General features: G+C 42.1%; 1 protein-coding gene across 2 annotated transcripts in view; it reads left to right on the forward strand.

The window, feature by feature from the left end:
- Nucleotides 1-7,633, forward strand: part of HP1BP3 (heterochromatin protein 1 binding protein 3) — a 45,603-nt gene extending 37,970 nt beyond the window's left edge. For both annotated transcript variants that reach the window (XM_006145182.3, XM_027770598.1), the window contains exons 10-12: nucleotides 1,639-1,750; nucleotides 4,430-4,561; nucleotides 5,850-7,633. In XM_006145182.3, coding sequence (XP_006145244.1) covers nucleotides 1,639-1,750; nucleotides 4,430-4,561; nucleotides 5,850-6,144 — 539 coding nt within the window. In that variant the 3' untranslated portion in view covers nucleotides 6,145-7,633. The remainder of the gene's footprint in view (nucleotides 1-1,638; nucleotides 1,751-4,429; nucleotides 4,562-5,849) is intronic.
- The last annotated feature ends 6,731 nt before the right edge of the window (nucleotides 7,634-14,364 follow it).

Consider the following 14,364-nt stretch of genomic DNA (forward strand, 5'->3'; position numbering starts at 1 on the left):
GGACTCAAATCACAGTCGGCCATGTGGGAGTCCAGTGCTCCTAACCACCACTCCACCTGCCGGCCCCAAGATTAGACATCTTGCCTAAGCAGTATTATCACATAAGGGTTGGTGAAACTGGATAACTGTTCGGTCTGCTACTAGAATAGGCATGGTGATGCAGGGTGAGGAGTATGGAAATTAAACAAGTAACAGAAAATGCAAACCAGAATCTATTATTATTATAAGTAAAAACACAATTTTCAGAGTCTTAATATGGCTTTTTTTTTTTCCCCTTCAGTTTTTGTTATAGGGTATATGTGCTGGCCAAGGACATAAAGAGAGAGAAAGTGAAAAATCATCCCCTGGGGGAGATAGCCGTGCAACAATCCCATTTCCTCTCAGGATTTTGGGCATGCATGTCCATGTGTCTGGCATGATTTTCTTTTCTTTTTCCAAGATTTTAAAAAATAATTATTTTTATTTAACTTTATTTATTTTAATTAAAGACAGAATGAGAGAGAGAGAGAAAGAAAGTAAGAAAGCAAGCTGCCAGGTCCAGGACTTGAATTGTTGTCAGCCATGTGGAAGGCCAGCGCTTTTCACCACCGTGCTATCTGTTGGCCCCATTTAGCATGATTTTCAAGTTGCCGGGTTTGGGATTTGAACTGTGCAGTCAGCCATGTAGGATCCAGTACCTTAACCTCCAGACCATGAACCAACCCCCTTAATAGGACTTTCAGTGTGTGCTTGTATGTGTGTGTCTGTTTTAATGTTGCCGGTGGGCATATGTGCTTATGGGAAAGAGAGGAAAAGAGAAAGAAAACATCCCTAGAAGGAAATATTTATGTTGCAGACGCCTCTCCTGCATTTCTCCTTCCTTTTGAGATTTGGGGCATGTAAATACACTTGTCTGATGTATTTTTCATGTCACTGAGTTGGGGACTCAGACTATGGGGACTCCAACCCCCTTAAGCGCCAGGCCACAGGCTGGCCTGTAATACGTGTATTTAATGTAAAGAAATAACTTTTTTTCCCACTACTTTATTTGTATTACCCTTTTCTGTTTCACTGATTTTGCAGTTATTTTTGGGCACATAATCACTGTAAGATATTTCTGAAATGTCTTTAGAGGAAAGATGAAATGGTGAGGTCTTCAGGAATCACAGTACTATTTTCTTACTATTTGTGACTAATGAACTATGGTTCTGGTCATTTTCATAATTATTCTCATAGAGAAGTTATCCGTATCTGTGGGTATGACACATGTTTGAATGAATGGAGGTAATGAAATATTTAGCTTTAAGTTTGCTAGTAGCCATTCACATGCTGTGGTAGGGTAAGTTGCTTAACCACTCTGGGCTGAAGTCATTTAAGTACTCTAGCCTCCTATTTCCTTTTCTATAAAATGAGGAATTTGGCTCAATGATCTCTAGTGTCTTTTCATTATAATTTAATGCTTGCTAAATTTATGGGCACTAAGTAAATTTTTGGGAAATTAATACCTTTGATCACAAAGAATTCATTTAGCACATGTCAGTTACTGAATGTGACACAACATTGACTTGGTGGGTATCTAATTAGGATTTAGAGAATTATCCAGTCTGAATAATTAGATAACTTTATTTCTGGTTTTGTTTTGTTTGTTTTGTTTTTTAGTGCATTTGCTGAAGAAAACCCTGCAGAAATGTGAAAAGAATGGGTGGATGGAACAGATCTCTGGTAAAGGATTCAGTGGCACCTTCCAGCTCTGTTTTCCCTATTACCCCAGGTAAGCACTTAGCCAGTAAAGGGAAGTAATGGCCATTGTAAATTTACAGTAATGACTCTAGATTACCGGCTTAGATTAATTTTATTTTACCTTATTACTGTTAACCCTCAACTGGAAACATTTAAAATAAGTACTACTTTAAAGCCATATTGTTTTGGAGCAATAGGTGTATAAGAGTGTAAGAACTGGAGTTTTGGCTGTTCTGCCAGAGTATATTGTTAGCCAACTGTTACAAGGTGTAACTATGTAGTATAACTTTCTTACATTACTCTGTGTATAAACATAAGTGTTACTGGTTGAGTGCATATTATTTGAATCTTTCAGATACTAAATTTAATTCTTAAAGCCACATTCATAAGATTATATAACTTAAGGACATATTAACCACAGGAATCAAGATTTTTACATTGGAGTGGCCCAGTAGCGTGCAGCAGTTAAACACTGCACCTGGAACCATATGGCTTACTGTAGTTCAGATCTTGTCTTGGTTGCTTCAAGAATAAGCCATGCTGGGAACCAGCAGTTAGCGTAATGGCTATGTCGCTGGACTCCCACGTAGTCGACCGCGGTTCATGTCTCGGACCCGGTGGCTTAAATCTCATGCCGGGCGCGTGTGCGTGTGTGCCCAAGATCCCGAGAGGAGAATGGAGGAGAAGGGATTGCGGTGTGACCATCCCCCCTGGGGGGTGATTTCTCGCTTTCTGTCTCTATGTCTCTGTCTGGCGAGCGCACGCGCCCTATAGCGAAAACCTCTCCAAAAAAAAAAAAAAAAAAGAATAAGCCATGCTGAGGCAATATGCTTGACTGCGCACTTTGAGTCCTGGACCTGGCAGCTTGAAAAGTACATTGGGTGTAGGTACATACATGCTCAAAATCCCAAGAGGAGAATGGAGGAGAAGAATTTCTCACTTTCCTTCTCTCTTTCTCTCTGTTGAGCACTTGTGCTCTTTGACAATAATCTAAAAAAAAAAAAAAAACAGAACCAGTCAGGGAACCAGCAGTTAGCATAATGGCTATGTCACTGGACTCCCACATAGTCGACCACAGTTCGCGTCCTGGAGCCAGTGGCTTAAACTCAAGCCAGGCACGTGTGCGTGCGTGCCCAAGATCCCAAGAGGAGAATGGAGGAGAAGGGATTGCAGTGTGGCCATCCCCATGGGGGTGATTTCTCGCTTTCTGGCGAGCACATGAACCCTATAGTGAAAACCTCTCAAAAAAAAAAAAAAAAAAAAAACAGAACCAGTCCAGGCACATGTGCATGTGTGCATAAAATCTTGAAAGAATAGAGAAAAAAAGGATTGCAGGGCCAGTAGATAGTGTGGAGGTTAAGACACTGACTCCAACATGGCTGGCGGGCAATTCAAGTTCTAGACCTGGCTGCTGGAAAAAAATCACACCATATGCATGTGTGCCTAAAATCCCAAGAAGAAAATGGAAGCGAAGGGATTGCAGAGTGGTCATCCCCCCTACCCCAGGGCGATTTCTCACTTTCCCTCTCTGGCAAATGTCTATGCCATATAGCAAAAACTAAACAACAATAAAAAAGCGATTGCAACATGACCACCGCTAGTGAAGGGAAGACATTGCCTACTCTCTGGAGAGCGCACACACCCTCTGGCAATTAAGAGATAAAACCTCTTAAATAACAGATTTCTTCTACATTTATAGTAAAGATTTAGGGAGTTCTTAGCCAGATTTCTCTAAAACTTTGTTAAGATGAGGTGCTTAAGGTCTTTAAGACTTAGTGTTTTGCCAGTATTTTAAGGGCAAAAGTGTGTACTGCTATAGAGGCTGTTCTCTGCGGTGTAGACCATATACTGCTTTGTACTTAATGGCTAATTTAGTGCCAGACATATATCAGGAGTTTGATTGTTTACTGAATAAATGATTAAGGGTCACTGTTTTATTAAACGGTGAGAGGAAAGAAATGAAGTATAATCTGAGAGAGTTCTGTAGGTTTGTTGTAATTTTGTTTGTTTTTGGTTTTTTGTTTGTTTTTGTTTTTTTTAAGAGAGATTTTTGCTATAGGGTACCCGTGCTCGCCAGAGACAGACAGGAAGCGAGAAATGAACCTCCAGGGTGGATGGCCACGCTGCAGTCCCTTCTCTGTCATTCTCCTCTAGGGATCTTGAACACGCACGCACACATGCCCAGCGTGAATTTTAAGTTACCAGGTCTGGGACTTGAACTGTAGTCAACAACATGGGAGTCCAGCAACATAACCATTATGCCATCTTCTGATTCCGGTTTGTTGTAATTTGGTATATATGTTCAAAATAGGTTAAATTGTAACCTAATATTTTAACCTAATCTGACCATTGGAGGGGCTGGGGTGATAAGGAGAAGTGGGGAATGTCCAAGGAAGAACATCTAGGTTCGCGTTACATATCCTATGTAGAATTTCTGGGGCTTTTTGGAGTTTTTGTTATTGTCTTATCTAGATCTTACATGAGAGAGAGAGAAAATGTTACCCCCCAACAGTGTCCTCACACCATGATTCACTCTCTGCCTTAGTCTGCCCAGATCATAGGCACACACATGTGTGCCTGGTGTGTACAGGGAGGCCTCAGGACATGAACACTGACTTTCCCATGTGGATCCTGACAGTGTTGCATTACCACCACTCCACTTTCTGATGCCAAGGATTTCTGTTTATCGTGTCTTTTTCTTCTTCTATAGCCCAGGAGTTCTGTTCCCAAAAAAAGAGCCAGATGATTCTAAAGATGAGGATGAAGATGAAGATGAAGATGAGGATGAAGATGAATCATCAGAAGAAGACTCTGAAGACGAAGAGCCACCACCTAAAAGAAGGTGTGGATTTGTGAATAACCCTTCTTGTGGGGAGGATAATACTTTAGAGCTGAAAATACTTAAAGGAAGGGCTGAAGATAGAGAAGTTTTTTTTTAGGTTTTTGTTCTAGGGCACATGCAACCACTGGAGAGACAGACAGACAGTGAGAGAGAGAATGAGAAATCACCTCCAGGGCATGGCTGCACTGTAATCCCTTCTCCATTCTCCTCCTGGGATTTTGGGCATGCACGCACACATTTTCAGTGTGAATTTCAAGCTGCCAGGTCCAGGACTTGAACTGTGGTGGGCTGTGTGAGAGTCCAGCACCTTAACCACTATACCACCTGCCAGCCTCATAGAAAAGTGTTTTAATAACTCAGGATCCTTGGGACCAGCAGATAGCGTAATGGCTATGTCGCTGGACTCCCATGTGGTCTACCACGGTTTGCATCCCGGACCCGGTGGCTTAAAACTCACGCCAGGAGTGTGTGCGTGCCCACGTGCCCAAGATCCTGAGAGGAAAATGGAGAAGAAGGTATTATAGCGTGGCCATCCCCCCTGGAGGGGTGATTTCTCGTTTTCTGTCTCTCTGGTCTCTGTCTGTCTGGTGAGTACATGAGCCCTAGAGCAAAAACCTCTCCAAAAAAAATAAACAACTCAGGATCCTTTTTAAAGTTCTTTGTTTAACTTTTATTTATCTTCTCCCTTGGAAATTCAGGGGCTCTGAACTTAGAAGCACTATGATCATATAATTTACTCATTAATCAAACTGATAAATATCCATAGTTTATTCAAAGAAAAGTAATTCCACATTTTCCTAGGAAAAACCTTATGGGATTACACATAGATTTCTATGAATTCATTGAAAAAAATTTTAATATATATTTTTTAATAGTTTGCTATAGGGCCTATGAACTCACCAGAGGGAGATGGGGGTTGGGGGGAGGTTGATGGCCACACCATAATTTCTTCTCCATTCTTTTCTTGGGATTTTAGGCACGCATGCACATGTGTCTGGCACGTTCTTTAAGCTGCCAGATCCAGGACTTGAACCATGCAGTGGGACCTCTGAGATCCAGCTGTCTTCACCACCATGGCACCTGCTGGCCTAGAATTGGTTGAATTTTTATGCCATTTTAGTGAAGCTTCTAGTAAAAAAAAATTAAGTCCCATTACTGTTCTGAACATAGGATGACTTCTGTGTATTCTATCTCTTTTTAGCAAAGTGTATGGTTGTCCTGGCAAAGTTGTCCTAGCAAAGCGAATCCCATATACTAAATGTTTCCCTTTGCTCTTTGGTTCCCACAGGTTGCAGAAGAAAACTCCAGCCAAGTCCCCAGGGAAGGCTGCATCTATGAAGCAGAGAGGATCCAAGCCTACACATAAAGTCCCCACTGCCCAGAGGGGGAAAGCTAGGCCCCTGCCCAAGAAAACCCCTCCTAAGGCCAAAACTCCTGCCAAGAAAGCCAGACCTTCGCCCTCAGGCATCAAGAAACCTAGCGGTGGGTCTTCAAAGAAACCTGCAGCCAGTGCAAGAAAAGAAGTAAAATTGCCTGGCAAGGGCAAATCCACCATGAAGAAGTCTTTCAAAGCAAAAAAGTAAATTTTATAGGGAAAAGGGTATCATGATGAAATTCAAACTTATTTTCTAAGGTCAGTGTGCATTTGTTTTAGTTTTGATGCTTTTGAAATTACATTGTTTTCTTCCCCTGTGAACATTGTGGGGAGGGACTTTAAATAACGAGTTTAGGCATTTGTTAGCTTTAGGTGCTGTTTTTGGTGCCTGCTCCTTCTCTCAGTCATTTTAATTTCTGCAATAATCCTTGGTTTTTCTAAACTATGTAATCTACATTTGTTCTTTTTGTTCCCTGTACCCTAGCCCCTTACCTTTTTGTGTGGTCAGCTCTGGCTGCCCCGTCTCTTCCAGTTTTATCTAAACAGTTGCAGAGATTTTTATATTTCTAGAAAGCATCAAGAACAGAATGCTGGTCCGGTGCTGGAAGTAAAAAGGAAGCAGTATAGCACTGACTGAATTGTAAAGCCTCCTACCCGGAGACTTCAGTTATAGCTATAATTAATCTTATTTATAAAACCACTCCATTAACCCATTCTCTCCAACAGTGAACATAAGACATCTATCTTAGCTTTGGGAATAAGCCAAAAGTGGTATGATCTCATTAGATTCTGAAGACAGAACTCCGCTGGGTCTCTTTTCACATTGATCAATCTTCAGGTAATTTTACTGGCCCAGAGTGTTTTATTCCCTGAACAGCAAGCACAGCTTCTCTATACCACTTGGTTTTGACTGAAGGGAAAGTGTAAGAATATATTGAATATGTGATTTCTGGTGTCACCTGTACTACCAAAAATCAAAACAAAATCTTCTTGATCAAATGTTTAAATATATTTTTAATATTTGGAGCATGAATTGTCATTTTCTGTTTGCCTTTTTTATAAGGAAACGTTGGAGAGTTGCATCATTGCAAATGTAGAAATATTAAGTGGAAAAACATACAGACTGCTAAAATAAACTAGATTCGAGATTCATCTGTGGGTTTTTTCCCCCTCCTTTCTTTCCACAGCACTTTTTATTATCAAGCAGGTGGCCTCCTTTTTGAGATAATAATAAAAAGTAAAGAAAAGGAAAAAAGCAATTGAAGCCCAACTACCTAACCCTTTCTCATTTGTATTTGTTTTAGTATTGTGAAGTTGTGTTAAATAGTACTAGCTTTCTACTTGACAGATACTGATTTCTGGTTATCATTTATCTTCCTTGTGGCACTTGACATTTTAATGGTCTTAAACTTCTGGTGTACATCTTCTGGCCCCTTGAGTGCTGCCAGAGTCAAAAGATACTTGTTTCACATTCATTCCACTTGCATTGTCTCCTGGGATCCCTTCTGCAGCCTGAAGTGTGGCTGGGAAATGGACTTGTGAAGATTGGCTTGAAGTAGATCATAATCATGTGTGATCCCATCATGAGTTCATTGGAATCTGTGTTGCATGTAAGGCAATCTTTCCTGTTGTAAATCTTCCTTTTTTTATGTACATATATTTTGAAAAATATGAATAAACATGAAATTTTAAAAGCTGCTGAACTGTAGCTTATATTTAAAAGTTTCTAGCATATCCTTCGAAATAGCTAAGTGTTGTCCTTACGTTGAGTCTTTTCTACTCCTTGCAATGGACACCATCCTTTTCCTTTTAAATTTTATTTTTGTTTAAATTTTCTATGGGGTGTGTGTGCTTCCCAGAGAGGAAAAGTGAGAAATCACTCCCTGACCACAGAGCAGTACCCATCTATTCTCTCAGGATTTGGGGCATGCATGCATACACACCTGGCGTATTGTTCAAGCCATGAAATCCTGGACTTAGACTGAGCAGTTGAGGGATGTGGGATCCAGCTGCCTTAACCACCACACCATCTGGCTGGCCCCATCATTTTCCTTTTAAATACAAGCTTCAATTTATTTGCTTTTAATTCCTATATTGATGATAAATGATGTTTCTGTTAGGTTTGTCAGGAAACCCAATAGGTATGTTGGATGCTGTGTAACGAATCAAAGGTTTGAAAAAGTCATTTTATTTAGGACTGTTTTCAAGATCAGAGAGTCCAGTCTTTTGTTCACTGAGTGTTCAACGTTCAGATAGGTCATTGGACTAGGAGACTATTATAGCACGGCAAAAGATAACAGATAAACCCTAAAGGCCTAATTCTAGGAAATAGTTATGTCTGTTGTGCTATTTGGCAAATAATGATTCTTAATAATAATAGGCGTTAGATACCTATACTGAAAATTATCTGTTCTTTTGGAATCAAAAACTGGAGGCTGTTGGACGGTTCCTTTTTTTTTTTTTTTTTTTTGGGAGAGGTTTTCACTATAGGGCATGTGCGCTCGCCAGACAGAGACATAGAGACAGAAAGTGAGAAATCACCCCCTGCGGGGGATGGCCACGCTGCAATCCCTTCTCCTGCATTCTCCTCTCCGGATCTTGGGCACACACGCACACGCGCCCAGCGTGAGTTTTAAGCCACCAGGTCTGGGACGTGAACCGCGGTCGACTACGTGGGAGTTCAGTGACATAGCCATTATGCTAACTGCTGGTTCCTTTGGATGGTTCCTTTTTTATGGAACAGATTAAGCATTCCTAATCCAGAAATCTGAAATACTCCAAAATCTGAAAGTTTTTGAGCACTGATATAAGTATTTAAGTATATAAGTGGAGACTCTCACACCTGACTATATGTGTCCAATTGCATTTAAACCACTGCAGTACAAAAGGGTTACAAAATTACCTTCAGGCTGTATGCATAAAGGTATATATGAAACACCAGTGGATTTTGTGTTTAGACTTAGGCCTCATCTCCAAGATACCTCATTGTAAAATCAAGTATTCCAAAATCTGAAAAAACCCAAAACACTTCTGATCTCAAGCATTTTAGGTAACCTGTTGGTTTTTGAAAGATTTACTGACTGATCACCCGGTGTCCATATTGTACATCAGGCACTTAAGGCCCAGTGTGAATTGTGATCAGTTCAGGTCCCTTCCAACTCACATTCTATTTTTTTTCCCCAAAGTTCAGGAACAGGCATTTTGCTTTAGCACGGTGTAAAGGGAAAGGACAGGAGGGCCATTGTGCTCTTCAATAAAAGTCCCCAACTATAGAAGACACGCATCTTAATTTGAAATACAGGAATTCTTGATTACTCACTTGCTAGCATTCTAGAACAGAGCACATGATTTTTACTTTTATAATTATAGAGGGGATCAGCAAACTTCTTGGGTAATCCGAGTAATCTCTAGCATGGATCAATGGCTTCAATACCCACTTGGTGATTTAGTGAGCGCACTTAAAGTTTCATGTACTTTAAAACATACAGGCTGCCTTTGATAAGTGAATCTCAGTGCTATGAGAGAAGGTGGTGGCTTCTTAACCTCCAAAATAAAAGATACCAGAAAACAGAGAGAGAGAGAGAGAGAGGGACCTTTTCTTAGTAATATGAAGAAAGCGTTCAATGCAGATGGAACCTGATCCTAACCACATGGACTTAATGAATGGAAGCTTGATTGTGTATATGTGTAAGTCTTAGAGAACAGATAGGTGTATTAATCATATCTATTGGGTATAATAGGAAAATTATGTGAAAACAGGAGCTAAACAATATGCCAGTATCTGACATTTTTCCATCACTCCTCTTACTGAATTCTGCTAACCCTAGTAATCAAGGCTTGCTAACCTGTTCTTTTTTTTTGTGGGGGGGGAGACATTTTTGCTATAGGGCACGTGCTCTCGCCAGAAAGAGAGAGAAACAGACAGAAATCACCCCCCAGGGGGGATGGCCACACCACAATATCTTCTCTGTTCTCTCAGGATCTTGGGCCTGCACGCACATGCGCCCGGTGTGAGTTTGAGCCACCGGGTCTGGGACTCGAACTGCGGTCAACTACATGGGAGTCCTGCGACATAGCCATTACGCTAACAGCTGGTCCCCCTATTCTTAATATCTTCTTTAAAAGAGCCTATATGTTGAGGACCAGCAGATGGCGTGATGGCTGCGTCACTGGATTCCCATGTAGTTGACCGCAGTTCGAGTCCCAGACCCGGTGGCTCAAACTCACACCGGGCGCATGTGCGTGCAGGCCCAAGATCCTGAGAGGAGAATGGAGAAGTGATTGCGGTGTGACCATCCCCTTTACGGGGTGATTTCTTGCTTTCTATCTCTGTCTTTCTGGTAAGTGTACACGCCTTGTAGCAAAAACCTCTCCCAAAAAAAGAGCATATGTGGGGCCAGCAGATGGCATAGTTGTTACATCACAGACTTCCACATGGCCAACCGCGGTTCAGTTCCCTGACGTGGTGGTTTGAAAATCACACCAGGCACATGTGCATGCATACTCAAGATCCCAGGAGGAGAAAGGATTGCTGCATGGCCATCCCTGCAGGGAATGATTTCTCACTTTCCCACTCATTACCTTTCGCTCTGGTGAGCACATGTGCACTAAGGCAAAAACCTCTTCAGTAAATAAATAAAATAAAAATAAAAGAACCTATGAAGGACCAGGTGGATGGCATGGTGGTTAAGGCACTGGACATGTTTGACTGTTGAGGTCCTGGACCCAGCAGTGCAGCTTGAGACTGGGCATGTGTGTGTGTGTGTGTGTGTGTGTGTGTGTGTGTGTGTGCGTGCCAACATCTAATGTGTGTGTGTGTGTGTGTGTGTGTGTGTGTGCATGCCCAAAGTCCTGAGAGTAGAATGGAGGAGAAGAGATCGTGGCCATCGCATAGCTATCCCCCAGGGGGGTGATTTCTCATTTTCTGTCTGTCTCTCTCTAACTGGTGACTGCACATACTCTCTAGCAAAAAGTTTCTCAAAAGAAACAAAAGCCTATGAAATTATTTTCATTCAGGCTGAGATACCCTTGTTATCTCCATTTCAGGAGAATGAAGTTAAGCTAGCCATGTTCATTAGCTGCTATAATCAACCAATCAGAAGAAACTTTAAAATTTTAGGATTATAGTTAAGGTTCCTCATCTTTGGAACCTGGAAAAAAGTTGTCTTAATTACTTTATCTCTTTATGAGTTAAGCAAAATTCCAATTTTATCCTTGGAAGAAGAGTGATTCTATTCTTAATTGGAAAAAGACCGTTATTAAATTTTTTCCCCGGTGGTTCTGATTGAACTCTTCTAGCGTAGAGTTGTTTTTCATTTTCATGGTGAAACAGATGGTCACTCGCATCTGCAGAGCTAAAGCTAAAGAATAAGAACTGGAGCTCTTGGCTTAGGAATCACTTGACAGAGATTTGTTTAGAAGCCATTACAAATGGAATCTCACATCAACTGCATTGCTTTTGTTTTTTAAGAAACTAATCTTTGGTCTTTATTACAATGCTCTTTCCTTCTATCATTTTGCACAAGATTCTTAAGCTTGATAGCTTTTTTTTTTTCTGTTAGAAAAATCTCCTAAGGTGATTTCAGTTTATCAGCTTAGTTTTAACTGTTCTTAATTTTGTCAGCAACTGATGGTTTAAAGGAGGCTTCAAAGGCCAGCCCTGTAGCACAACAGTTAAGTGCTGCATAGGATATCGGCTCCTAGGTGGTCAACTGCTGTTGGAACTCTGGCCTCAAAGGCTTGAAAAATGCCCAGCATTGGGACCAGCAGTTAGTGTAATGGCTATGTCGCTGGACTCCCATGTAGTCGACCGTGGTTCGCGTCCTGGACCCTGTGGCTTAAACTCATGCTGGGTGCGTGTGCGTGCGTGCCCAAGATCCCAAGAGAATGGAGAAGAGATCCGAAATCTTAAGAGGATGGAAAAGGCATTGTGGTGTGGCCATTTTCCCGGAGGATGATTTCTCACCTTCCCTCTGATAAGTGCACACAAATTATAGCAAAAAAAAAAAAAAAAATTAAAAGTCTGGGTGCTTTGCACACACTTCAGCTACTCAGAAGAGTGAGGCAGGAGGATTGTAAGATAGTGAAACCCTATCCAAAAGGAAAAAAAAATTATTTTTCTCCTAATGCTATGTATAAATGTTTAACACTAATTGCCTTTAAATTTTTGCTTAATAGTCTAGGCCTGATGGCATGGGTGGTAGGTGCCCGTGTGTGATACTGGAACCATTTGGGAGGCCTTGGTTCAGATTTCAGGCACCTGGCTAGGAGGTTGTGGAGAGAATCATCATGGCGAGCCCCTGTTAAGGGTGCCTCCATCTCCCTTCCCCCTACCTCAAGAAACAAAAGTTAAAAAAAAATCCTAGTAGGGGGCCAGCAGGTGTGGAGGTTAAGGTGCTAGGTATCATATGGTTGGTTGCACAGTTCGAGTCCTGGGACTAGCGGCTTGAAAACCGTACCAGGCACAAGTGCATGTTCCCAAAATCCTGAGAAAAGCCTGGATGAGACGAGATTGTGTCATGGCCATCCCCCCTGGGGAGGTGATTCTTATGTTTTCTTTCTCCCTATGGCAAGTGCACAAGCCTTATAGCAAAAACTAAAAACAAACAAAAAAGTAGATCTTTACGGTGACCAGTATATTTGATAAAGCGTAGTTGTAAGTTCGGCTGGCACTTAACAAAAATAGTGAAAACAGCTAATGCTAACTGGTCTCGTTCCCCGGGCCAGGCCTCTGTGTGTAGTATTTCATTTAACCCCAGCAACCCTATGAGGTAGTCATTTATGATCACCATGTTACTGGAGAAAAAACTGAGGCACCAAATGAGGTCCAGGAACCTGCCCCAGTCATAAGTGGCCAAACCGGAGCTAAAACCCAGGTACTCTGAATGCAGAGCCACCTTGACTGCCGCTGCTTGGCGATTTTTCAAGCTTCTGGATTCTCACCTTGCCTTACAGCCCAGGGATCTCATATCCTACCCATGGAAGAGAAAGGACTTGTTTAAGGGGGCAGAGGACTTGAAAATGAAATTCAGTCACGTTTGCCAGTAAGTCAGTGTGACTTTTAAGTTTGTAACTCGACTTAGCCCTTGTATCACTGGGAAATGTTATCAGGCTGCCCTTTAAGGATGATGGACTCGGTCATTCCCAGACCTAGCCGTGAAACACTTTCTGGTTTCTGTGCAGTTTGCTTACGATGGGAGAATTCGCCATCCTGTGAATTCTTCCACTCCACAGGCTGCTGGTACTTGAGAAAGCTTTTCCCAGGAGCCACATCAGTCAGAACTTGGATGTTGCTCAGTGACGGCTTTCTTACTCTTTATCAACTCTGAACATGTACTCCTTGAAGCAAGAGCAATCACAGAATGGGGATTTTCCCCGACAGCTGAGGTTTTTCAAAATGCTGTCTGTTTAGCTACCGAGAGCTCAGGGTTCTAAAGGAAACCTTAGTCACCCAGACGCTTATCTGTCTGCTTCTGTGTGCCTGCTTAATAGCAGTTAATACAGCACCTTTCCTAAAACCCAGAGTTTCACACTATCCTTGCTCATCCACCGTGCCGTTTTAAGGACTTTTGTTCTGGTGAAATTTTTGCGTTAAACCTAAGTCCCTATAACTTGTTTGTGTAACTCAAGTTTGCTGAGCGTGTAGTATTTAGAATGAGAAACTTTCGTCAATTCCAAATTGAGATTGACTCCTGATTGGAGTACACCTCTCAGCCCTGTGTGCAAGTAACATCTGGAGCTGTGGTCCTGTACACAGTTGGGGACTGTGTCACTTAGCTGTGTAACCTTGGCCACCTACTTAGTCTCTGAGGCTTGATTGCCTCATCCGTAAAATAATGAGCTCTGAATCCATACTCCTTGGTTAGGGCTGTTGTAAGGAAGTACCACAACCTGGGAGGTTAGAGGACAGGACTCCACCGCCTCACAGTTCTGGAGGCTGAAGTCTGTAGTCCGGGGCTAGCCAAGGTTGCTTTCTTGCTAGGGCTGTAGTGAAGGGTTGGTCCAGACCTCTCTCTTTGGCTGGTAGATGGCCATCTTCACGTCACCTTCCCTCTGTATGTAGCTGTGTCCAGATCTCCTCTTAAAAGGGCACCAGTAATACTGGATCAGGACCCACACAAATGACTGCATTTTAATTCAATGATCTCTTCTGTTTTCCCCTTTTATTCCCTTTCTAATGGAGTATGTGTATCACACATGGGGGTGGGGGTGCAGAGAAAGCACCCCGCGGTGGGGCCTGATCACACCAATTCAGTTTTCTATCCCACCAGGATCCTGGGCATGTCTTCCCGGCAGGACTGGGATTCAGATCCCATCTGGTCACGTGGGATCTGGCTTCCTCTGCACAGCACTTAACCACTGTGCCAGAGGGCCGCCCTGATTGCTTTAAAGACCTTGTCTCCAGATTCAGTCAGGTCCTGGAAGTTAG

Source organism: Tupaia chinensis, unplaced genomic scaffold, assembly GCF_000334495.1.
Source record: "Tupaia chinensis unplaced genomic scaffold, TupChi_1.0 Scaffold000146_1, whole genome shotgun sequence".
Classification (NCBI taxonomy): domain Eukaryota; kingdom Metazoa; phylum Chordata; class Mammalia; order Scandentia; family Tupaiidae; genus Tupaia; species Tupaia belangeri.